At 40.6% G+C, this 25,546-nt stretch overlaps 1 protein-coding gene across 1 annotated transcript; it reads left to right on the top strand.

The window, feature by feature from the left end:
* On the top strand, window positions 1-23,601 carry gtf3c2 (general transcription factor IIIC, polypeptide 2, beta). The gene is made up of 20 exons (XM_072362166.1): window positions 1-281; window positions 987-1,088; window positions 2,611-3,175; window positions 3,471-3,598; window positions 4,248-4,438; window positions 4,718-4,803; window positions 5,312-5,389; window positions 5,733-5,837; window positions 6,046-6,273; window positions 6,386-6,497; window positions 6,592-6,703; window positions 11,693-11,724; window positions 11,853-11,982; window positions 12,177-12,321; window positions 15,321-15,482; window positions 16,337-16,415; window positions 16,795-16,923; window positions 17,038-17,244; window positions 18,651-18,758; window positions 20,161-23,601. The coding sequence occupies exons 2-20, from the start codon at window positions 1,064-1,066 to the stop codon at window positions 20,350-20,352; spliced, it is 2,814 nt and encodes a 937-aa protein (XP_072218267.1). The 5' UTR covers window positions 1-281; window positions 987-1,063; the 3' UTR covers window positions 20,353-23,601.
* Window positions 23,602-25,546: the final 1,945 nt, after the last annotated feature.

The following is a 25,546-nucleotide window of genomic DNA, read 5'->3' as shown; positions in this document are numbered from 1 at the left end:
CGAACACTAATATGGCGGTCTGATGTAAGTATAATGTAGGTTTCACAGCTCAGAATCAGCGGGAACAACACAAGAGTTGATATTAGATTTTCGACCGCGAAACAGGAACGACGTCTGGATTTTTATGTTAGATTTGGCTTCACGAGTCAATCGATCTTCCACATCTTTCTGAGAGCTTTGTTCGGGTTTCGATCTCGAGTGGCTGGATTGCTGTTTTTCCGTGTTCGGTACATGGTATTACAGCCATCGCCACCCGGTAGGAAGCCAAAGACGTGCACACGGTGATCTTTTAATGGTGGTCATGTCAGCTCATCGGTCAATATCTAGAGCATGACAGTACATGTAGCGATACACTTCACTGCTACTTTAGCCAGTTAGCTTCGCCGTCTATGTTAGCTAAGTAGCTTGGCTAAAAGACAGTGTGACTTGCCGGAAAAACAAACGAGTTTATTACTCATTTAACTTGCCTTTTATTTAATTTTTTTTTACTTTTAAAAGATGTGCCGAAATGATAAGTGGTCTTTAACCATGAGGGGTATGAACTCTTTGCCAGTGTATTACAAATGTACACTTACAACTGACTGAAACGGCGTAAAACGGTCTAGTTTTGAATAGGGTTTGGTGTGTGTATGAGGCAACCGGATATCGACATTTATATTGTAGGAATATTCCTGACTTTGTGGCTCCACTTTTCCACTGTCGTTTTTTTTCAAAGTACCTAACAAGTTAATTGGGTATGAAATATATCAAATACGTTTCTTGGGTTTATTTTTTTGTCATTAGTCTGTTAAATAGTGGTTTGAGTCAGTCACTCCCAGAGAAACACCAAAGCATGATGAAATATTACTGTATGTGTGAAGCCATATTAATGAATCCTTTTTGGTCATTTTATGTTTCATATTTCCTGGATTTTTGTTTTTATCATTTTTGTGCCGTGTGTTAGTAGCAACATCTTTTTAACTTAATTTATCCTCTTGTCTGTGCAGCACGTTGAGGAGTGAATTTGCCCCATACATGAAGAAGCATCTTACAGGACAACTTTGACGCCAGAGACTCAGAGCCTATGGATCAAATTGACTCTGAAAAAGGTTTGAATAGACGTATATTGGTAGTTTATCTTCTTATTTTAGTCTTTGTGCTCTACCATTACTGTCTGTTACAGCACTGTTTCCTAAAAAGGGGGAAAAGGCCCTTTTCAGGCATGAGATATCATCAAACTGTTAAGGGAATAGCTTACAGTCATTCAGACATTTCTCACATTCCCTATAATGTTATTTAGAATAGATGCTGAAAGTAATGCATAACTGGTGTCATCACATGGTTTATTCAGCAGATCACTGTAGTTTACAGTACTGCCTTGAACACATTTAACAGCGTGTGCATGTCATCTGATTGGCAGTAACCTGTGTATATCATTCAGCCTCGACGGCACAGACCCAGAGCATCTTTAAACGTTTTATACCATTGGCATAAATTTGTATAGGTGTAAAATGTCCAAAATTCTTTACAACTGCACGCTGTTGAACTATTTGCCCACGCCATCATTCAGAGCGGCGAACCCCTTAATGTCTTTACTAATTAAAGCGTCCTAAAGCATTAAAATCCATCCATGACAATCCCTGAAGATTTCAGCCACCTCTCTACTACACATCAATAGACATTTATTTTATTTTATGGCGTTATCCATCAATTTATTGAGTTATTTTTCCTCCTCAATTCGCACTGTACCATCATAGTTTCCCTTAGGGGATTAACAAAGTATTATGGAATTATATTTAATTACTTCTTTCCTGTCTGTTTTGTCGCCAAAGGTGTCAAATCAAAATGAGTTAGCAAGATGTTTCAATCTATATGCTTCTGATGGTCTTTTTTTGAATGATTTTTTATTTTTTTCTACTTAAGTACAACCACTTTATTGACTAACCACACTTGGATGTTCATTCGGCTGAACATTCTGGCTGTAAAACACAGCTAAACAAAAAAGTTAACAGACCGCAGAGAGCAAAGAATTCGGAGTCGGTTGCTTGAAAAATGATCTAACCATGAACCAAAAATATCAGAGTTCGTATTTTGTTTCATCTCCTCTGGATTGCGCGACAACTTGAATTCTTTGAGGACTTCACTGGTGGAAAACTTCATCAGTCAGGTTACAGCAGCTGACGGTCAGCTGAGCAGGATGGTTGAGCAGAAGGTTTCCTGCCAACATTTTCAATGGATATGTGTTGGGCTGTATGTTTTCCTTTTACAACCCTCCCATTTGTTTTGGACTTGCTCCAAATTTTAGACACAGCTCATTGGGATCAACCAACATCTTTTGCCACACTCGGAGCTAAATTACCTCCTTGAAAGAGTTTTATAATCCTTTCTCTCTCTGGTTGGGGCCATGTTTCCTGTCAATCTGCCAGGTGCAGCATGTTTAGAAATGGAAAAATTTAGGGTGATTCCATATTTTTTGCTGCCAGATTGTTCAGTTATTAAAGAAAGTTGTTATCTTTCAAATCTGTGTTGTGTTTGTTGTTTTTACAGTAAGAAAATTATGGTGATTCCATCATTTTCCCCAGTGGTTGCATACAGTGTCCATGTAAAATAATCATGTCCCTGTCCTTGCAGGGCAAGAAACGCCATCAGAGCAGTGTCCAGATTTAACGCCCAGCTCAAAAGGACGACAACGGAGGAAAAATTCCAAATATCTTGATTATGAAACGGATGACAAAAATGTGGGTGAAAGTGTCAATCAGAAAACACCTCGAGGGAGCTCAGGTGAGCAAAGAGCAGCTTCTCAGAGGAGTGCGGCAAGGAACAGGAAAGCTAAGACAGCAACTACAGATGGAGAAGATGAATCAGAGGACAAAAGAACTCCAGAGTCTGTGGGTCAAACTGTTGCAGAAACGCCTAAAAGGCGAGGAAGACCCAAGAAGTCACTGTCAAAAAACGTGTCTAATAAAGCTGCCGTCACGGATGGCGACCGCCCAGCTGGAGAAGCTGGAGAGGGCGCAGATGAAAATGCTGCGCAGCAAGAAAATGGAACGCCAAAGCCAAAGAGAAGGTATGTTAAGAGGCAGCCTGCGCAGGAAGTTAAAGATCCACAATGTGAGAAGGATTCGGAGAAGCTTCCGACTGAACCCGAGGAGGAGGTTGAACCAGGTGGCCGTCGCAGAAGAGGGGCCGCTAAAGCGTAAGTTACATGATGTTACTGTGTAAAGCCAGAACTGCAATGGTAATTTACACTTCTGTCAGCCATGTGCATGCAGAACTGAAAAGAAATGTCTTCCACCTACAGTCTCCATACATAGCACAGCTGTGTTGATATACGAGCATGTGAACTCATGTGAACTCATGTGAACTCGTTCTTTCAGCAATAGGTAGCAGCTCTAAACATGTTCTGAATAAAATAATAAAATAAAAGTGTTCTAATAAAATCAGAATGTCAGCAGTCACTATCAAAAAATAATGTTAACAAACTCTTACAGGGCATTGAAGTACCTCAGCCTTTTGGCAAAAGAGGTGTTCTCTCATTCCAGTGAGGAACCAGACTGCCAGCCTCATGCCAAAAGTGAAGACAAGGTCTCAAAACAGAGAAACCTGAAAACAAGCAAAGGTACAATGGAAACCCTGCCACTGAATCTACTGAACCTACTGCCTTTTACATATTATAAACTGCACTATGAACATATTGAAACAATAACGCAGCCCAATCCCAGATCAGCTTAAGTGAACAACACTAACGGTCAAACAGGTTGTTTTAAACAAGGAAAGGATCCACTAACAGATCCAGGTTCTTAGAAAAGGGTCCAAAGGGATCCGTGGTTCCAGCTCATCTTGTCTGATCAAACTGGGATTTAAGGGTGTCTGATCAACCATTTAGGAGCTGTGTTGTGTTCCTCGAGCTGTGCCTGTTACAGGGGTGTTTAGGTGGGTGGGTACCGGAGCCAAGGTTTCTGGTCTGACAGTTCGTTAATGTTTTGGCTGATTGGTATACAGTGTAGAGCCATCCACACTGAGGCATAGATTTGTTTATCAGTACCACACACACCGATCTTTTTGTTCATGATCAAGAGGTTAATGTGTATGTCAACATGCCAACATTTCCTGTCACAGAAGCTATGTTTTGGTGGTCAGGGGCAGGCTACAAACACAGGTATTATTCAGGCTTTTAATGGCTAGTATCCAGTTAATTCTTGAGTTTGCCATGAAACATTTCTATATTCTGACGTTGATTCTTTGTTGTATTCCTGTGTGGATGTAAGGCCGAAAGAGGAAACGTCTCAACAGTGACGACAGTGATGCTGCAGAAGATGAAGACTTTGTGCCAGATATTGATGAGGAAGACGCTGATGAAGTGGAAGATGAAGAAGAGGAAGAAGACCATTCAGATGCAGACTCAGATATTGTTGCATATAGAAGAAGTCCATCAGTTTTTCACGTTAACAGGAGCAATGTTAGTGGTTTTCTTCATCTTGACGGTATACCTTTAAAATGTGGCGTCACTGTTTGTGGGCACAGTGAGTTTGAACCTTATTACGTCGTTATTGATCAGTCTTCTCAGCTTTGTACGTTATATTTACATTAAGGTTTCAAGAAAGTAATTGTATAGGCTTCAGCTAAATGTATCCTGAGTGGAAAAATAATTACCTATCACCTGTGAAGTTATACGTTGAAACGTGTATAGATAATGGAGCAGAAATGCACGCTCATCTGGGTTGCTTTTCACCTGCAGATGGGCTCGAATGGCAAAGCCCACAATGGACTCCCATTCAGTGCCATGAAAGTTCATTGGGACACCGCTGAGACAACCAAGAAGTTGTAAGTATCTTCAGCCAATGTTGCATGCTGGTTGTGTTCATTTCCTCACAAATTGCAAACCTGAGGCTTCAAAGCGTCACTGGAGTGTTTTTTAACTACATCTATTCTGGCAAAAATGTACCATCTAAATATTCTGTAAAGGCAGTTCCAGGTTGTTTGTACTTCAAAATGACTCAGAAGTTTTAAGGTTCCCAAACGTATTTCGTGTTGCTTCAGGAACTTCTGCTGCAGGAGATGCACATGGCTGTAATATTGTGAATTTTCCATTAACAGCCCATGTCCCCTCACTCTGCTTTTGCAACACCTGTCATGTAGATATTTCAAATGTTTGCACCAGACAGTTTAATGTAATTAAAATACAGATAATGTCAAAAAGCAAGCTTTACCTTGATAACATTTCTCAAATGTAAACATATTGAAGTAGAAAACAGCAGTGGAAAAACGTCTTGGTGCCTGATTTCTAAACTGTTTATTATTTGTGGCCTTGTGTGTGTGTGTGTGTTTTCAGCCGGGAAGAACACTACAGCAGCTGGGTGTTCACAGAGTGGCTGCCTTCCACTCATGATTGGGACGCTGTGCCACAAAGGTAGTTTGTTTAATCCAGGCTCTGATTAGGGTTTCAGTTTGATTCAGTGTATTTATATGGAGCCAGTTCATGATGAAGGTGATTTCAGAGACCTTTCATTTTGTATTTTTAGTTTGCTTTCAGCTAATCACTCAGCTTTTCGGCCACAGGATGAATAACATGTTTGCAACAGTGCAGGTTTCCATCCGCATCAACCTTTCCTAATGTGCAGCATCAAAATGTGCATGAGAAATGTTGGAGCGTGGCATCAGAACAGAGATGAGATAAGCAACCTCAGGATCCTCTTAGAGGTGTGATGTGTGTCAAAGGCAAATGACTTGGTAAGATTTTCTGTGTTATTCAGTGATTTGGAGAAATATCTGCCCCAGGAGCTTTGTTCAGCTGCTTTCACAGTGTCCAGAGAAGGTTTAAAGGAGAAGGAGACCTTACCTAAGCTGACACTGAGGAGGTGAGATTGACTTTAAAACGCTCTCTTTGGTCGAATATCATGATGTAGCCTAAATGAAGCTGCAATCAGAATGTTGATCAGGCTACAGGTGACACTGATCAGCTGTCAAAGTGCAGGATGGCGTCCTGTTTAGGTTTTAGTGCAGCGTCATCTTTAAAATCCGATTTGGTGTTCGACGTGTTTGTTCACGTGTTAATGTACCTGGCAGGTTTGAGGCGGTTCCGGCTCACCCGGATCGCTGGGACATGTTTCTGTTTGCTGGTGGACCACTCTGGACCATGGAGTGGTGTCCGACACCAGATGGTGCTCCAGCCTCTCAGTACGTTGCTCTGGCCTGTCATCGAGGAATGGACGACCTGCACTATGTACACCAAACCTGCACAGAACCCGGACTTGTTCAGCTGTGGGACTGTGGCAGTCTGGATTACGACAGCAGGTACACATGAAATGGACTGTGAGATTCCACAAATACAGTTTCATTGTTTTCCAGTCCATATAGTTCATTATCTTCTGTGTTGTCTTTTGTTCCTCCACTGCCGTCTCTACAGACCAGATGCCAAGCCAGCCCTGGTCTATGGGTTGGCCCAGGACAAAGGTTTCATCTGGCACCTGAAGTGGTGTCCTGCTGGAGCCTGGGAGCTTCCCAGCTGTGTCAGAAAGGTGTTGTGTTTTTAAAATACGCAGTACACGTTTTAGCCTGTAGGTGTCAGAATGTAATACTGAAAATGTGATTTCCATCCCCTCCATCCGTCAGGCTCCTTTCTTGCCCAGGTTGGGTCTTCTGGCTGTCGCCACCTCCAGCGGTGTGGTCACCATTTACAGCCTGCCTCACCCTGATGCTCTGCTCTCCAACAAAAAGCTCTCTGGTAAGACGAGGACTCTTCATCACAATGTGCTCTTTAGATTGTTTTTTTTTTTTTGTGTCACGCATTCTGTTAAGAGTTTCCATCCTTTGTGGCTGTGCACAAAACCAAGGGGTGTGTTTAAGCTGTCCAAGAGAAAGAAAACACCAAGAAAAAACAAAATGGGGGGTCCAGTCTAAGCTATTGTTGTTGACGTTGGTGGAAAACGTCGTGGGGTTAAGGAATTAAAGCGAGAGACTCAGGAAAGACGACCAAGCTGCTCACATTAGGCTGAGATGTGGATCTGCAGCCATGAAGCTGAAGCATGAAGTCAGATGTAAATATTCCCCAAAAGATGCTTCGCCTGTTGCAACATTACATTACTGTTCCGCAACGGTTGTTTACTTCAGGTTATGTTAATAAAGTTTACTTTATTATCAAATTTGTAACTGAACAATAAAAGAAAATGTTAAGTTTTGTCACAGAACACCCTTCTGTCCTCATATTGTTCACATGGATCACAGTTAGTACGACTGGGTGAAAATGATGAACAGAACCTCAAACGATTCGACTGGACTCTGGGACTTCTGTAGAATGAATTGTGTCCTGCGTTCAGCAGAGGGCAGTGTTGGCTTTCTAAAGTCATTGTTTCAGTTCTCTGCTGTAACCTGTGAAGACACAGGACTGCAGTATATTAGTGCTGCACTTTTATTTAATTTTTTATTATTATGGCAGCACGATGAAATTGAACAGCGAGGCTTTGGATGAATCACATCTTACTGAACTTAACCCAGCTTTTGAATTTCCTCCCACAGCAAAACAACAAAAGCTCGAAAAGTGTGTTTTATAACAGGAGCTGTTATCATTTGGAAGCACTTTGCACCCCTGATCTTTTCCCTAACATGTGCTGCTCTGGATAAACAAAAGCAGCATATTATTTTTCATAAAAACCTCCCACAACTTTGTACTTTATAGTTTCAGCAGTACTTGCACGTCAGTGTTAATAATTATCGAGGTAAAACGTTCCTTCTCACATGCTTACACCTGCATTGCAAAGGAAAATAGAGTGATATACATTATGTTCTCTTTCTAATCAAATTATTTTGACATTTACATCTGTGGAAATGGTGTAAAAAGTTTGCAGTTCTCACAGCGAAGGAGCAGGAACCATGAACATTTACAAATATTTGCTAGTTGGTTAAAAATCTGACTAATATCCTCATAATTAGTCTTGTTCAAAGGATTTTATGTTGCAGGCGTTTATACACAGCCTGATGAACTCTGAGCTGCTGAATATGTAATCAATCAAACAGCAAGATTATCCATCACGGACTTCATTAATTGGACCACATCTTATGCTTGATAAAACAACAGTGTCTTCGAGGACCCTAACGCTACTCTTAAGCGTGCACGTATAATGCTGGAGGGTCTGTAAAACTGCTTCATGCAGCTTAAGAAATGACTGTAGTTAAGACTTGAAAGCTCATACAGAGGGCTCTCCAGGAGGATATGCTGGCATTATGGATGGTGGAGCCTGTGGTCCAGTCTACTCATATCACAGTGTCAGCCGCCTCTGGGGCTCTGCTGATAGAAGACTGTGTGAATGAGATTAATGACAAGCTTATCAGCCACATCCATCACACAAAGAAACGTGGTTTTGTCTGCATCCGTGTGTGTGTGTGTGTGTGTGTGTCTGAGTTAGCTCAGTGGTACGAGCTAATGTGAGTAAACGCAACACCAGTCTGAGATCATCGCAGTTCAGAAGAACACACACATTAACTATCGATGCTCTCACACGTGTATCACAGGTGAGACAACGCTCTTCTCCATCCCATTAAGCCTTATCCTATGGGACGAGTCCTCTCTGTTGCACAGTGGGGCGACATTGTTGACTGATATTTGTGAAAACCCTTATCAGGAAATCCAGGACTGTTAGTGCTAAATTGTGCTCAATAAAGCTTTGCACAATGAAATTAAATGAACTCAATTACATTTAATCAATGACTAAACTTGACCCCCAGCTGCCTTTATTCTGATTTAATGGCTATTATTGTCATTTTTGATTAGAATTAAATGCAGTATGATAGTTGATGCCTGTCTTCCCTTCTAAGGAAAACATCCAGGGTCTGTCGTTGGATATAAAAAGCTGTATAAAACCTGACATTTAATTTTTGTTTTTTCATTTTACCCACTGCTTCATGGCCTCTGGTTCCCTTTTTTATTTTGTAGTCATGGATCATTGGGTTCAGTTTCCAAAGAGCTGCCGCTGCTTCTGATCAGCCCACTGCTTCCAGCAATAGGTTATTAGAGTTATTGGATGGAAAGGTTGCCACACATTTGAAGACAACTGCACTGAAACACACACTGACAACTGAGCTTTAGATGCACCTGTTTTTTTGTTCTTTAATTGTTGATTTATATATCTTTTCATGTGCGATTCCTTCACACTTTTAAGGGAAAGGAAAAACGATGAATGGTCGTTATCATGTGTCAGTATATTATTCATTTATTTTAAATTCAGACAAATTTGCCAGAATAAGCAAGTGAAAAAGCTGCTTTTGCTACTACATCCAACATAAATTCTGCTTGCTGAAGAGCCTCCAGCTCATGTCTTCAGGTCAATGCAACAACCTTTAACATATACCGTCAGCGTGGTCCAAAACTTCACCAAAGCTCCTTAAACACTGGTCAAAAAGCCTGCTAACAATGCTAGCATCTTGCTTTTGAGTGCAGTGGGAAGTGTTTAATCACTCAGTGTCGAATAACTCAGGTTTTATTGACTCTGAGACAGCTGTCTGTCTCGCTGTGTGGGGCTGACGTCTGCAGTCCAGTCAAAAATGATGATAATATGCTGGTGTGGTTATCTCAGAAGGTTCAATCATCGGAAACTATGACCCAGCACAACCTGTAGGACACAGCGCAATGCCTTCCCTTCATGGTCCCTGAGGAGATGGTGGTAGTTACTGGATCAGTTCTGCATGAATTGGTGCAATCAGGGCGCCGTGGATGAACTACCAGTACTGGAGCGGATTTAGTTCAGGAGTGTTATTACTGGGAAAAAGCAATCCTTTAGATTTGCTCTCTTCTCACCCTCTTGGCAGTTTGATGTGATGGTCTTCACAGGTCGCACAGTAGTCAACTGTGTCCAGCCTGATCATTGTGCTCCACCTCTTCCATTAGTCATACACACCTTAGACTTTAATCCAGTGAGATGGGGATGGAGGGCAGTTTTGGAGACCATTTTCTTGATGGTCTTGATCTTTCATTTATTATCTTAGCTTTAAACAAATATCTCCAGGAACTGTGTGGTTACCAGATAGAAAAATAACTTCTAGTGTTTTCTTTTTGGGGTTACATTTACTTTAAAGTGTCCCTACAAATGTGGGGAGCTGACAAATGAGCGGCGAATTACTTTGGAGTCTTTTAGCTGGACATGATAAGCACTAATTCTGTTTATCAGTTTAAATTGGCTTGAATGGGGTTAAACGGGGTGTCTATGTGTGTCTCCGCTGATCTGTCTCCACCAGCCCGCTGCTGTTTGCAACAGATAATTATAAATTGCTTTTGTCCATTCAGTCACCAGAATGAATGAGCGAGTGAATGAGAAGAGGAGGCAGTTAAAGCAGCAGAATTGGGGGGTTGGAGGGGGGTGTTGGAGGGATAGAGCGACGCGGCAATGAGGGAAAACCAGACAATAGGGAGAATGTGAGATAGTGTAGTGAACTCACATAATTTACAGCAACGTTCTCCATCAGACAAGGATCTATAATTGAAATGACAAAGAAGATGCATCACCAAGCGGGTTGTTAGTGTTGGAAGCTATGAATTTTAGGCCTTGTAGCTGACACATCGTGTATCCCTGCTCTGTCAGTCATCAAGGACTTACGTAGGGTTGGGCGGGGAAGGATGTTCGGGAGGGGGAGGTCACATGGAGGCCAAGTTGAAGCGCTTCAGGATGCATTTCAAGAATCCGCCCGTTATCATTTGTCAGTTTAGGTTTAATAATTGTCATGTTGGAGATCATTTTTAGATTGAGATTCACAACAAATGAGGCCTTTTAGAGGAAAGGGTATTTTCAAGCCTCAGCGTACAGTCCAATAGACTCCTATTAAAGTATTAGTTTGAGTCCGTTTTTTACTAGGTGGAGGCAAGTTGATGGAGAGTATGAACGAGTGAAGAGGACACTATTGATTCAGTAATGTGAACTGGATGAGGAGGGAAAACTAATGATTTAGAACAGTCCGACACCTTCTTTTGTTATTGGATTTTACATCTTTTAAACACAACAATGATCATTGGGGTGTGCACAGCTGAATTATTGCCAATGGGCTGCTAAACAGCCAGTTGTTTTTTAATTATTTCAAGTGTTTCCATCCAGGTCTGTCTGTAAATGTGATCCGACACACTGTGAATATGTGCAAGTTTGATCAGTCACATGTTATTATGATAGGTTAAATCCTGATTCTTCAGTTATACCCACATACTTCTAAACCATTGTTTTTTCACAATATCTCCTTGTTAAAGGTTTTATTTGCATACAGTGCAAATGAAGAGAAATGGGAGAAATATTCTAACAAAACTGTCCCTAAATCTGAATAATTGGCTTTTAATTGCATGCTTTTTTGACGATTAGTGTCTCTGTGGAGTTGTTCTTGTATTTACTTCTGAGTGGCATTTAAAAAAGTCCTTAAATCTTAAATCTATCTTGCCTTAACCGGCAGAAACCTGTTTTTCACATTGGCTTTTTAGGTGTATTGTGTGTGTTTTTATGAAGATAAACAGGGTTCAGCTGTAATGAGCACGGTCAGCCTGCACAGTTACAGATATTTGGGCTGCATGTGGTCCTTGTGGACCTGTGGACGCAGTAACAGTGAATTGCCCTTAATGTTGCATTGTTCTGAGCACAGTTGAGCTGAATTTCACTGGCAGCTCAGAGTTGAGTAGATTTCAGTGTATTATAATTACAGGTGTAACTTTGCAGCTAATTTTGGTGACTTTGTGTGTCTCCCCTAGAAAATGACAGTAAAAGCCCACCAATATACAAGGTAGGATTTTGTTGTGTCTCTTTCTCATTTTATCACATTATAAAATCTTGGTTAGGGAATACCGAATGGAAAATAAAATGTGAGATGTTACTGTTCAGACTGCAGTTCTTCCATCTTGTTTTCTGCAGGTACGAGGGGGGGTAACACTGAAACTGGGCTCCATCAGAGCCCCACGCAATGAGAAGAGTGGACAGGTCCTGTCTATGGATTGGCTGCCTCAAAAACCACACAATATAATTGCTATTGGATTCTATGATGGTATGATTTATTTCCTTAGCGATGTTCTTGATTAACTGCTTTACCGTTTGAAAGAGCAAACTACTGAACCTCGATCTCCTCAGGCACATCTGTAATGCATCTTTAGTCTTATTGCATGTGAAAACGATTGCAGGCGTTGCTTCCTCTTTCACCGCCTTGTGTCTCATACTCCTGCTTTCCTTCTCCGTCTCCAGGTGTAGTCGGTTTGTGGGATCTGTCAACAAAGTCTGCGCTGTTGCGAGTGCGAGAGTCGGACAGGTCGATGAGTCTGCTGCCCTATCGATGCATTCTTGCTCATGACCACGCAGTCCTGGCTCTGGCCTTCTGTCCAGCTTCCAGGTGGGCGCTTCATCTCTTCACTCACCTGTGAACCAGTCTGCTAGATTTACAGAATACCACCTAGCAACGACCCCTTTTAATTGGCAAAAATTTAAATCTCAACTTGACTGAACGGTGGATATTCAATAATATCATCCAGGCTGTTGAGAATCTGGAAGTGATGTTTGATTCTCGTCTTCGTTTTGAAGCTCAAGTCAAACATGTTCAGTGTTGCTGTTTTTTCCAGCTCAAGACAACCTCGTCTTTTTTCTTTCAATGCTGACTAACAAACAATGACCATGACTAACTGACAAAGTTATGCACGCTGTTGTCTATTCTGAGCTTGATTGTCTTTCCGTATATTCAGGAATCAGTCGGGACTCCCTCTGACGTCTCCATCATGTCGTTGATGGAGACAACAGAGAGGTAATGCTGCAGTTAGACTCATTACCAAGACAAAAAGGCATGAACACACCACCCCTTAACTCGTCTCCCTGCACTGGCTCTCTCTTACTGAGTTGTTACTACTGCTCACCTTCAAAGTCTTCCATGGACTTGCCCCAAAATACATCTCAGCCTTATTGTCCGAGTATGTTCCCTTATGGCAGTTGAGATCTGCAGCTGCTGCCCCGCTAACTATTCCCAGGTGACCGTTTGTGACAAAGAGAGGTCAGGCCTTTTCCATTAGAGTCAGCTTCTTATCTTGTGGAACTCTTAACCCACTGAAAATGGGCACATCAAATCTGTAGCTACCTTAAAACCCCTCTTTAAACTTTCCTCTTTTAGCAATAATTTATCACACATTTTTTATGATGTTTTTGCTAATATTTATCTGACTCTAACTCACCTTATCCTATCTTGTAAGACGTTAAGTAAAGTGCTATAAAACTTATATTTTATTGTTGAACGTGTGCACTTAACTGTCAGTGGCACTAATCTGTTAACCAATTAAATTAAATCGGCATGTAATGCAATGAATTTATTTTTTTATCTTAACTAAGTCCCTCAAATATGTTGAGTCACTCAATTAATTGACAGTTTACAAAAATAACTAACTGCTCTTTTATTTTAAAAGAAGGATTTAGGTGAAGGGACTTTAAGCTTCCTTCAACTGATTTTTCTTCTTTTAAAAGTTTGCTACTCTTTGAGGTTTTTTATTTGAACTAAAGGGGTAGTTTGGTGTTTCTTTTGATTGTTTTTATCATCATAATTTCTTAAAAAATGCAGAAAAGTTGGATAAAACTGTGCAGAATTAAATGGAGGTGATCGAGGCACCAGAATTGACCCTTGGGGTACTCCACACTTTATTTTCATACGTACACCAGAAGTCACGCCTGGGAAATGTCGCTCCAATTTACGAACTAAGTCTTTACTCCATAATTGATGCTTCTAATGACCTTTAAAACCTCACCTAAATAAGATAATTTGTCATTGAGGGACTTTTGCCTAATGTCTTAAGTAAAAACAACATAACGGTGTTCAAACTGATGGAAACTGGTGGAAATACACCATCGTAGGTGAACTCCATATGAACACATAGGTAAACGCTGACTGGACACTATCTGTCATCTCTTTGTTAACCTTTTATAGAGGTTCTCTTCCCTCTTAAATGATCTTTTCCTGCTCCATTATTTAACCAATGCATGTGCAGTTGATAAGTGATGGAGGGGTCATTTCCATCATTTCTTTCCGCTTCAAAGATCTGCTGATATGACTTCCAAGTCAGCATTCGGGGTAAAGTAATATCCAGGGATAAAGTGGCTTTTTATTAAAAATCAGGTATTCTGAGGGCCTGTTTTTTGGAAGCAGCTCTGGTGCTGAGGGTCTAAAATTTGCATGAATTTAATTACTTGTTACCTGATTATCCACCTACAATACTTACTCTGCCAATTGTTGTTGTACGATTTCAGGTTTTCGGCCTTGGTTTGTAGAGATTATTTGAGCATCCCATCCCTACAACCCACCTCTCTGTGACAAATGTGTACAGATTTCACAGTGGGTATTGTCCCTTAAATGAGTCAGCAGCATCCCTCTAAAACGTCTTAATGGGCCCCTTTGACCCGCTCCAGACAACACTAAGTCATGCACAAGTGAATATAAATTTGTATTCGTGCTGCATGCTCGTAGGTCGTAGTGTACAGAAATGTCTCAGATTAATTAATGTTGCTATTAACGCCGCTGCAGCACCGTTCATCTCTCTGGACTTCTGGGACTAATTTGATAAACAACCATGCTCTTCTGTCCATTTTTAACACAGCATTTATGTTAAATAAAGGTGAATAACGTGGAAAATCTCCCAGCTGGCAGCAGAAACTGGAGGATACATGGAAGACTGGTTTTAATTAAACAGCTTTATTGGAAGAAATAAAACAGCCGTCTTTCTCTTACTTTTCCTCATTCTCAACACTTTATTCTTTTCTTTTTGACAAACATGAACAGTCTGTCATTATTCTCCTCTGTCACTCCACTTCTCACATCAACCACATTGAAATCTGTATTGATTTCTCTGTCTTCATTTGTTTTATGGCAGACACTGCTGTCAGATTTGATCAATGGAGGGGGGGATGATGAATTCTCCTTCAAGCGTTGTATTAGAATGAACTTCACATATTCAGCCATTTTTTACTACACAAAAGCTTTGAGCCATTTCTTTATATTTTGCTTCCAATGAGTCAGACTTTCTTGCAACCATTTAAAGCAATAATCATTTAAATGCAACCATTGCTTTAAATGCAGCCATTTAAAGCAATAGGCCTTGAGCAATAGTTCTCCAGGCTAAGTTTTCTTTGAACATTGGCTGCTTTTTCACTCCAGTTCTTGTATCTGACCATTTTTAATGCGTTTTTTCATTTTTAAGCCACTTAACACTGGCTTTTGAATCATTCAAGCATAAGAAACGACACCTATCCTTTACATTCTCGGGTGACTCGAGACTTTTGCACATGACTTGTTTTCCTACCATTGACATATCATTCATGAGAAGCAGACTCTGATGAACTTCTCTGCCAATATCTCCCCAGATACCTGTTGACGACGGCAGGTGAGGACCGCTACGTGAAGACGTGGGATCTGAGGAGGCTCTGTGACCCCGTCACTGTTCAAAAACGCAATTTAACCACTGAAATCCACTGGCCATTGATTGCAGCTGGACTACTGATTGCTGAAGATTGTGCCTTTGTAGCGTAAGAAAGCTTCTCTCTCATAACATCCGTTTCCGTGCAGTTCTGTCATCCAATCTTGTGCGATGGCAAATATCACCTGTGCATCGTGGCTCTATGCATCACTGTCGAGGGTTTGTCTGAAGAAAAGCAACGAGGATTATTAATGTGGATGTGCGTGACTGAAGGATGTTCCTTAGAGGGACTGATGGAGCCTTTACTGTTATTTATCTCGTGCATAGACTGTAGGTAAAAGATGGACTCTGATGTCAGATGTGAAGCCTACACAGGAGAGCCTTAAACCTGTGTTAACTTCATGAATTACTAATTTACTCATGATGTCAATCGAATGGATTTACTTCCTTTGATTAGTGTGCTGTTGGTCCTTCTGGAAATGATCAGAGTTGCACATTCATGTCCGGTTGTGTTGGAGCTATAACTCAGCTGCACATCCATCTACATATCTCAAATATTCTGTGTGTAACACAGTGGAAATGAGCTAAATCGTGGATCTCACAGGATTCTTGCAGGTTTAGTTTAAATGAATCTTCATGTTATGAGCTGGGTGACAGCCTGTGTTTCTATAACTGAACATTAAAGGTAAGAAACTGAGAACACTGACTGTTCACCTTACTAAAAGGAAACTCAGTTTATGCCTGTAGATGGACCCTCCCTCCCTGCCTAAGCATCAAATGCACCGTTCCTCCAGCTCTCTGTGACTGTTTCCTTTCCAGATAAGAGCTCATTAAATATTTTCTTGGCAAACCAAAAACACAGAAGATATTGAACAACTGTTTAGCAGAGTTATGCAACACTGCGCATGAAGGTTATTACAATTAATCTTCACATTTTTCATGTATTTGTTTATGTATTTTCAGGAGAGGGTCACAAGGAGTCCATTACTTCGACCACAACATGCACTCCTACTTTCCAATTCTTCGGAGTACCTCTATTTGGGTGAGTGTGACTGTTGTGATTGTTCAACCTGATGAACTTTATTAAACTTTGCTAAACCTGGATATTCAGATATAATTCCAGCTGAATAGATTATTTACAGGAGCAGGACTGTGTCCCGATGATAAATTGATCCCTGTGTGTTTTTTGAAAAGCTTAATTTGCTGCTCCTTGTATAAACTGTGGTGTAAAATATGGATACTCAAAGTGATATCTATCGCTTGTCATTTCATATTGTGGAGTTGCTTTTTGCTCCACAGCTCAAAGAATTCAGTTGGAGAGTTTTCCTCATGTGAAGTTGCAGTCTGTGTGAATCATACCAAGAACTGTTCCCTGTGACTTAATGAGTCATTCTGATGGCTCTGTTTTTGTGTCCTTGCAGTCCTTGTCTTATTCCGAGTGGTTAAACAGTGTGTTGTCATCAGACGACCTCGGTGAGGTGATCTTTGCTGTCTTACCTCAGATGAACTGCTCGCTTCCCTACCTCAGACGAACAGTTGTGAGACGTTTTGTAAGTATTATTTTTTTTTTTGCCCCTTTCTTTCTTGTCCTGTCTTTAGTTTTAAATAATGCATCAGACTTTAACAGCTAAGAACTGGTGACAGACTAACTGTTTCCCCCTCAGCCCCTCTGCACCACATCTTTGGTGCCTTGTGATGCAACTGAAGAAGAAAATGAAGAGATAGGAGGAGTGGAAGAAGGAGGAGGAGGCGACACGGATGCTGCATCTGAGGGAGGAATGGTTGGAAAAGACGGTTGTTCTCATCTGCAGTTCCAGACGTACAAAGAAGCTGTGAAGAAATACTCCCTGCACTATACAGACAGTGACATGGTGTGTTGATGGTCAGCCTTAATCACAGTAATCTTTAAATGCTCTTATTTACTTACTTACAGAAGACGAGACACAAAGTACAGAATAAACGCCACGTAAAAGTAAAGCTGGGAGGCCGATGTTTGCCCTTTTTTGCTCTGACTATCGTGTATCTGTGGCAGCATGAAGAGAAAACTGGTCAGGTCCGATTTTTAGTCTCGTGTTCGTGCTCTTTGATCAGTTAGATTCTGAATTAGATGGATCAGTGGCTGGACTTTGCCAGCATTAGCGATGGACAGCTAAACGAAGAAAGACATAAGAAGAAAAGTAAGTGATTCAAAGAAAAGATTAGTAAGAAAACAATTACTTTTCAGTTGCCGAAGGCAGCCATTAATCCTTGTTTTATCATGACCTTGTTATTGAATTGTTTTACTAAAAGCATCTAGTGATAAATTTAGTAACTTTTTTTAAGAGAATCTGACCCGCAGCACAATCAGCTGACCACACTTTTCCATTTTTCATGTGAAAAACAGCCAAATTCAGAGCATAGAATAGGATTTGGTCAGATGATGCTCTCTTTATACTTGTGTTAACAGAAACAAAACAGCTTTATTGGGCAATTAGCTTTCTTAACGTACCGAATATGTGATTACAGAGTAGGAGTCATTTATTATGCTACTAATTATTTGTTGTAAATTCAAGCGTATAAACTGTGTATCACTATTCAGTCTAAAAGATACCAAAATTGGACTTTTGGTCCAAATCACCTTCCAAATTGGTTCCAAAGCAGTAAACATTTCCTAATGGGTTTATGGGCTCAAATGCTAGTTCAAAGCCTTTTTCAACACAGCGTGATGCTTATTTTGTTAAGTGTGATCAGCTTTATTATAAAACAGTGTGTGCTTTAGGGCAAAGATACCTTTGCATGTGCTTTCATATGCATGTGCATGTGGTTTTGGAGCTCTTAATCAGACTTAAATGGTCGAACTTGAATCTTCAGTGTTTTAGTCCTCAGGCTAATTAGTAATTTTGGATTTGGCTCATTTTAATGCAGTCTGAAGACATGACAAAAACCTGGGATGATACAAATGCTACGTTAAAGAAAGTTGTTAAGGTAAAACAACCAAACATCCTGTAAAACAATGACTCTCAACCCAGCGGTCAGGAGATTGTTGTGGAAGAAACAACACTGGGGATTCGTTTATGGGTCCTTAACACTGCTGTAAAGAGGTGTAAATATCAGATCTGTACAGAGCTCTTCAACATCTTCATCTCAAGATCTTTCTATAGCTTCTTAATGGAAATGTTTGTGTATTTTCCTTTGCCAGTTAGCTTAAAACCTGGTGGACATTTGCATTTGGACTGAAGCTGCTGCGTTCCTAAACACTGCATATTTAACACTAACAATCCTCTCCTCTGATTTTCAGCGGACCCTCGCAGGACTTGAGAAGCGAGCTCTGTGGAAACGCATGAAAAGCACAGAGGGAAAGGCAAGGATGAACATGGATGAGATGCCTTTGGCTGCCGTATACAAGGTACAAATAACCTCACGCACACGGTGCAGGTGTCATCAGACTTCTGCATCACAACATGAAGTAAAGGGGAAAGGGAAGATAAACTCCAGAATGAGGGAAAGGAACCAGAGGTGAGATATGTGAGAGGAGCCTCTTCCTCCTTTATCATCTGCCTCCTCCTGATGGGCAGCTATAAAGTCAGGCTGAATGTAATGATGTGTAAAATGAGAAAAATTTCGCCCTCATTTGGAGGAGGGAGGGGGATGGAAAGCAACCATTTGATGTGTTTAATTTTAAGAGGCAGAGTTGTGGGTGTTGCTGTGCCCTCTAGGGGGAAATGATCGAGGGGCACTTCGTGGGACAATCTGAAAAACAAAATGCCTCCGAGTTTTTTACTGGCTCTTTGTCTTAAGGGGATAAACACCAGAAGGATTTATAGGGATGAGGAGAAGAATAGAAGAGCCTCCTGAAAGAAAAGGAGGAGGAGGCGGTGATTCTGACCACCTAACGGTAAAGCTGAGTCATTCAGACAGGGAAGTATTGTTACTTTACGATAACTATATCTCAGGTAGTCGTAGAAGATTCAGGGTTAAGACCAGCAACGATGATGTATGTGGAGTCCTGAAGGGATTGATAACAGAGCCATTCAGCTTTTACAGCCTAAGCATAACACAGTGCCGATGACACAGCATTATTACTCATTTTCTGCTATAAATTACAGATATTTATTGTTTTCTTACTTTTGATCTGAAAGCACTTTATTCCATGGTTGGGTCCTTCGTCTGATCCGAACAGTTACAATCAGATTACAATAGAATCAGATCGTCCTCAGCCTTCTGCAGACCTTAAAGACCCGACCCATTCATTGGAATCAGGTGTGCTGGAGCAGGGAAACATGGAAAACATGCAGGGCGGTGTGCCTTGAGGGCCAGGATTTAACTTTCCATGCCAAGAACCATAATAATAACCGGTTTTAGGTATTGTTTGTGTTGAAAATATCGATGTGCAGCATTTCATATCAGTCAGGATATGTTAGCAACTTACTAATGCTTAAGCTTCTACTTATTCAATGTTAAAGGACCCAAACCCAGCTGTCATGCATCTGAAACCGTATGATTGAATGCATAAATGCGAATGAAAGTGAAAACTAAACGTCAAATTAAAGTGATTCAGGTAGAAGGTTTAAAAGCACCGACTGCTGAACAGTACTGAGGTGCTTTAGTCAGGGCAGCGGAGCAGTTAATCGTCTGCCCTGCTGAACACATCATCACAGTTTATGTGAGCCCAACCAGGCTTAAAACCATGACACAAACCACATCTGAGAGCTGTTCTCATCATTTAAGTTTTGCCTGATACAGATACAGTTGCTGACAGTTTTCAGAGCAGAAACAACCAGCATCAACTGTCTCCCTCCTCTCCTCAGGTGCGTTTTAACCCAAACATGAGCAGCCATGTTTGGGTGGTGTCCGGGGGCCAGACGGGTCTGCTGAGACTTCACTGTTTAAGGACTTTGACCAACCCTTATATTAAGAAGATGATTGGTGAAAGCCAGGCCCAGTTCAACACTGTGTACTCCGTAAAAGATCAGAGGGAGGAGACGGCGGAGCAGCTATAGCAGGAGCTTCACCACACAATCAGGTGGATTTGGGTCAGACTGCAAAAAACTGCGATATCAGGTATAACATTTGATGTCTAAATCCAGAAAGTAGTCCGGATATATTTCTGGTTATCTCCAGAGGGTTAAATTCTGGGTTTTAAACCGACGGTTTGCAGACATAAACAGTAAAACTTTCACGTGAACTCTTGGAGCCACCAGGATTTTTCACCTGTAACATCAACACAAACTGGATCTGTTGAACCGGGCACTGAGCGCTGCTGAGAAATGCCTCCGTTCATTTCCGCACATCCCGCCGCGCCCGACAGCTGGCAGTTAAGTGCCTTTTTAACGCTCATCGATGGAAAACTTTTGCTTATTTCTGACCTTTTTGTTTTGGATCTTGTCGTGCTGTGATGAACATGCAGGTTTATATTTCAGCAACTCAGCAGCAGCTAACATTTAGTTTTAGCTCAGTTAGTGACTGTGGCGGTAGATTTAATGACTCCACACAGAGTAGAAAAGTTCTGCTCCTCCACAGCGGTCCCGCCTCACTCCGACTGGAAGGGGAACCAGCAGCTAATGAATGTGCATTATATGATTTACGACCTCTCCTTCTTATTACCTTTTTATTACAGTGAAGATACCAAAAAAATTGTGATCAGGACAGCAGACATGATGTGATGTAGGAAATAGGGTTGGCATGAATGCTTTAAACCTGGTAAATAATGTCCCAGTCCGAATTCAAGCTAATCAATCCAACACTGACGCTGGCAGTGACCTCATCAGAAGCTCTTAAAATACAACAATTACATGATGTTGAAAAAGTCCAGCATCTACATGTCTGATGAAGTTTCGCAAATCACCTTAAAACAGCTCAGCTTCTACATAACAACAAAGATATAAATCAACCCCCCTGTAACGTCCGTGGGAAAAAACAAGAGCATTCAGCAGCTGTAACATCAGCATGTTTTATAGTAACGGTTACAGCATATCACGCCTGTCACATTCCCCACTGAAGATTGCTACAGTGTCTAACTTCAGTCAGATCCTCCAGACGCTCAAAACAAATAAAAACCTTGTGTTTTTAATGTTTATCGCGAGCAAATTCAGCCATTGCAAGCCAGTGTTATTAATTCATAAATTTGACTTAGTAATTTTGAATTAAGAGCAGTGGAACCAGAGAGTTCTGGGTTTGGTCTTAGCTTCAACTGACTGGGCCACTATCAGCTTGTTGTTAAAGGGCAGTTTAACCACTCTATAAAACAATAGTATATATATATTTGTATTTGTGCTGGATTTGCTTACTGTTATCATTCCCCGACTCCTTTCTGGCCAAGTTGATATGGGGCTGCTGCTGCTTTGCGTGTTTGACATGTTATGTGAATGCCTGAAAGCTACAGTTTACAGAACACGTGTGTTTCTTCCTGAGCTGTGACAAAGGGAGGTCACAGAACCTTAGAAAGATCCCTTGAACAGAGAAAATCCTTAACTTTAAACATATCTTTACACAGAACAGGGTCTGTGCACTCTGCTCAGTGTCAGCTGTGCTTAATTCAGTCACTTCAGAACCAGACAATTGCTTCGAGTCACATTTGTCTTTTCTTTTTTCTCTACCAACATGCAGTCTGTCCCTGGTCAAAATGTGAGAAATTACACGAACCTGAACAACATGTTTGTTCATATTCTCTGTTTGCTAACACAAACATTCCATCACAGATTGCGTTGATTCCTTTGAAAGCCTCTTCTGAGGTGGTGTTGCTCCCAGTCACGTAGGTCCAGTCCCAGTTTCCTCTGTTATTTTTGAAGGTGAGCAAGGTGCCCGTTTTCTTTGGAAAATCAAAGAATAGTGATCATTTTGCCATCCAAATGTCTCCAAAAGCCTAGTTAAAGCAATAGATGGCTGCTACCCATTGATTTCCCCCTCACAAAAAAGGAGTACCTTATCCCTGCAAAACAGAGGGGGAAGAGACTTGGGATTGGGCCTTTTTCATGACTAATTGCTGATTTGGTCTTAACACCCGCAAAGTCTCCCTCCCACAAAGCCCGCCTTGTCTCAGCTGAAAAACAAACGTTTGGTTACTGAAACCATTCCTTTTGGTTTGTGCACTCTGCTCTCAAGGCAATGATGAGGCTATAATGGTGCAGAAAGTACCCAAATGGGCATAAAAATGTGTTATAAAGGTCAGCACACTGCAGCATTCGTCATAATTTCATGTTAAAGTCATAAGAAGATGGCTTCAAAATGTAACCAGCTGTCAGTTAATTCCAGTACTTCATTCTTTAATTAGTTTTAGATATCTTGAATAGCAAATTGCTTGAATTTGGCAGCATTAAGCTCATTTTATAACTGCCTGAAAACATCGTAATACAACACAATAGACAGATGAATGGATACTACTGATTAAAAACTCAAAAATGTGTCAGGAGCAACATGAGCATTTATTTTAAACACTTATTCATTTATTCTGACCTGCCTGTCGCAAATATTTGGCATCGGTTGATAAAACTCTTTAGTTAATGTGGAAATAAATAGGAAGTTTCCATGACTTAAGTGTCTAATTACTGAAATGCTGCAGTGGAAGAACAAAGACTGGAAAGATAAGAAGACAGAATCAACTTTTCGTGAGTTCTGAATGTGCATTTCTGAGCCCAAAATGTGCACGTGAATGCACCACAAAGTCCTCACCAGCTTCTGTGGGCACAGGGTGGAAAACAAAGGCATGAATCAGGAACCTAACAGAACAAACTGGTCGAGCTGACTCTAACTGGGCTTCACACCTTCCTCCTTACTGGTTGTATGAACTGTGCTGAGACACCACAATAAGAGCAGAGTTCATTTTAGATAGCCTCTGCTGTTGTTTCTATGTTAAAAACTCAGGCTACAAACTGGCGAAATACTTGAATTTTTTCACATCTTTGTAGATTCCACATTTTAGATCTTTCCTTCACCTGTTTCTCTTGTTGTTCTCCAGTAATTTGTTGTTTTACCCCCTTTTTTCCTCCCTTTTCCTGATATCTGCAGTAAATGTTCAACTTTAAAAGGGAAAATTACATGTGACAGTTTCTCTGTTCTCTGACTCACTTTCCTCTAAGTTCAATTAGGGGTTTTAAAACATGCTCCGTTACCCCCAATTATTTATAGATGTCATTGAAAGTTCAGATGTTATACATTTATATTTAATAAAAAGCATCAAAAATATGCATCGCCTGCTTTCTGTTGCTACTTTTGAAATGTTGCATATAATAAAGGTTTTTGTAAGAAGTGTTTATGTGATGGCTTCACCTGCTAAATGATCCAGCCTCTGTCCATCTGCACTCTTTTATTTCACTTTACAAAAACTCTTGCCACACATAAAAATGAAATAACAAACATTGCACAAGTGGTTTTATGCCGTATCACCAGTACACTTGATTGATTGTACAAGGAAGGTAGACGTATTTACACATGTATACACAAATCATACACAATATTTGACATATTTACAACAGTCACACACAGTATATTTGTCACAAACAGCACAATAACAGCATTCTCAGACATTAAACTTTCATAGTGAGCAAACAGGAAGTGTTTCTTCTGGAATGAGAAGACTTTTGTTTAGACGGTGAGGCTCCACCAGAGCTGGTATGTGAGAACTCCTCTGTGCATGTATATCAAAACTACCATTGCATCAGTCAGAATTACACCCACTTTGTTTTAATTACTCTCCACTGTTTTGTTTTGGTTCATATTTTTTCTCATTGAGTATTTCTTTTAAAGGAAAATGTATGTAAATATACAGGATCTCCTTAAAAATTGGTGAAAATATAGAATATTAAAGATTTTATTCTTTGATTAATCCTCCGCATGGCGAGTCAACATATTCTGATTGGCAGTTGAACGAGAAACACTTTACTATACATTATACTGAGTAACAGCTAACAACCATGCAAGTGTTTTGATCAGGGTGGACATCAATAAAGCGTTCATGATGTGCGACTGTCCTTATTTTGAAAGCAACGATTAACATTAACACCTAACAGTAACTGGGAAACATTACAGGCATGTCGTTGATTTTTCTTTTGCTTGTAAAATGCTGCAAAAACAAAACTGAACGAATCAATCAACCCCGACTTGTGTGAAACATGCTGTGGATGTTTGTGGTCCCCAGAGAATGATGCTGATGATGCCTCGATCGTCCTTGTTAGCACCGCCATCGTCTAGATGAAAACCAAAAGGCAGTTTCAGCTCCCCAGAGGAGGAACTCTTCTACAGTTTGGTCCTTACACAACCTGCCCCCCCAGCCCCCCAGTACCTTCCTTTTATTAAAAGAGGCATGAATGATCGTATAACATCATATAAATAGATTAATAGATGTTTTTTATCCCCACATTTAACATATTTGAACAATTACTAGACCTTGCTTCTCCATCTCAAATTTCTGCTCACATGCAAAAAAAGAATCAGAATTAAAAGGCGTGTTTTCCATTAACGTTAAGTGAACACGTTCCTGCTCTCCAGAGAATGAACCCTTTACCTTTTTAGCCTTTAGTGCAATGTGTCTTTTGTGCCCCTTAGGGTAAACTATCCATTTTGTGCACAACGCACTGTAAGTAAGGGCCAAATCGCTGCAAAATTTGTTATTCGGGTTCGCGACTGGTTTTAATCACTCCATCATCACATAATTGATTCGGTTGATCAGGTAGAAAGTGGCGTGTGCGTCGTTAGAAATCAGGCCCCTTGTCTGAAGCACAAACCTGGTGTTGAATTTTATGGTTTTCAGCCTTTTCCGGATGATGGTGACGTTCACATGAAACAACTTTTTATAAGTGCAGTCAGGGATGGATTTTGAGAAAATAGGGACCTGGAGACTGACTTTTAAAAGGTCAACCCACCCGCTCTACCAAGCAACACCCTCAGACCTAAAAACCAACATGTAAGTGGTTGTTTTAGTTGTTTTAAAGCTATTCAATGCATCTTTCTGGTCAGTTTGTGCCTTTTTGCTGCTGTTTGTTGTAATTTTGCATAGCTTTATGATGATTTAAAGTTATTTAGTCAATTTTAATTTTCAAAAGTCATGTTTAGTCTGTATAATCTTTTGATTGTAAAAAAAACACACATTTTCCAGGTTGTACACACTAGATCCTGCCTGGTCCTGTACCTCAGTGCCCTGTTTTAGTCATTCATCTCCAAGTTTGATGCAAATTACCAACATCATCATGTGGCTTGCTG

Source organism: Leuresthes tenuis, unplaced genomic scaffold (genome assembly GCF_036924035.1).
Source record: "Leuresthes tenuis unplaced genomic scaffold, fLeuTen1.0.hap1 SCAF_13, whole genome shotgun sequence".
NCBI lineage: Eukaryota > Metazoa > Chordata > Actinopteri > Atheriniformes > Atherinopsidae > Leuresthes > Leuresthes tenuis.
Note: the sequence above shows the minus strand (reverse complement) of the source record. Positions and strands in the feature narration are given on the sequence as shown.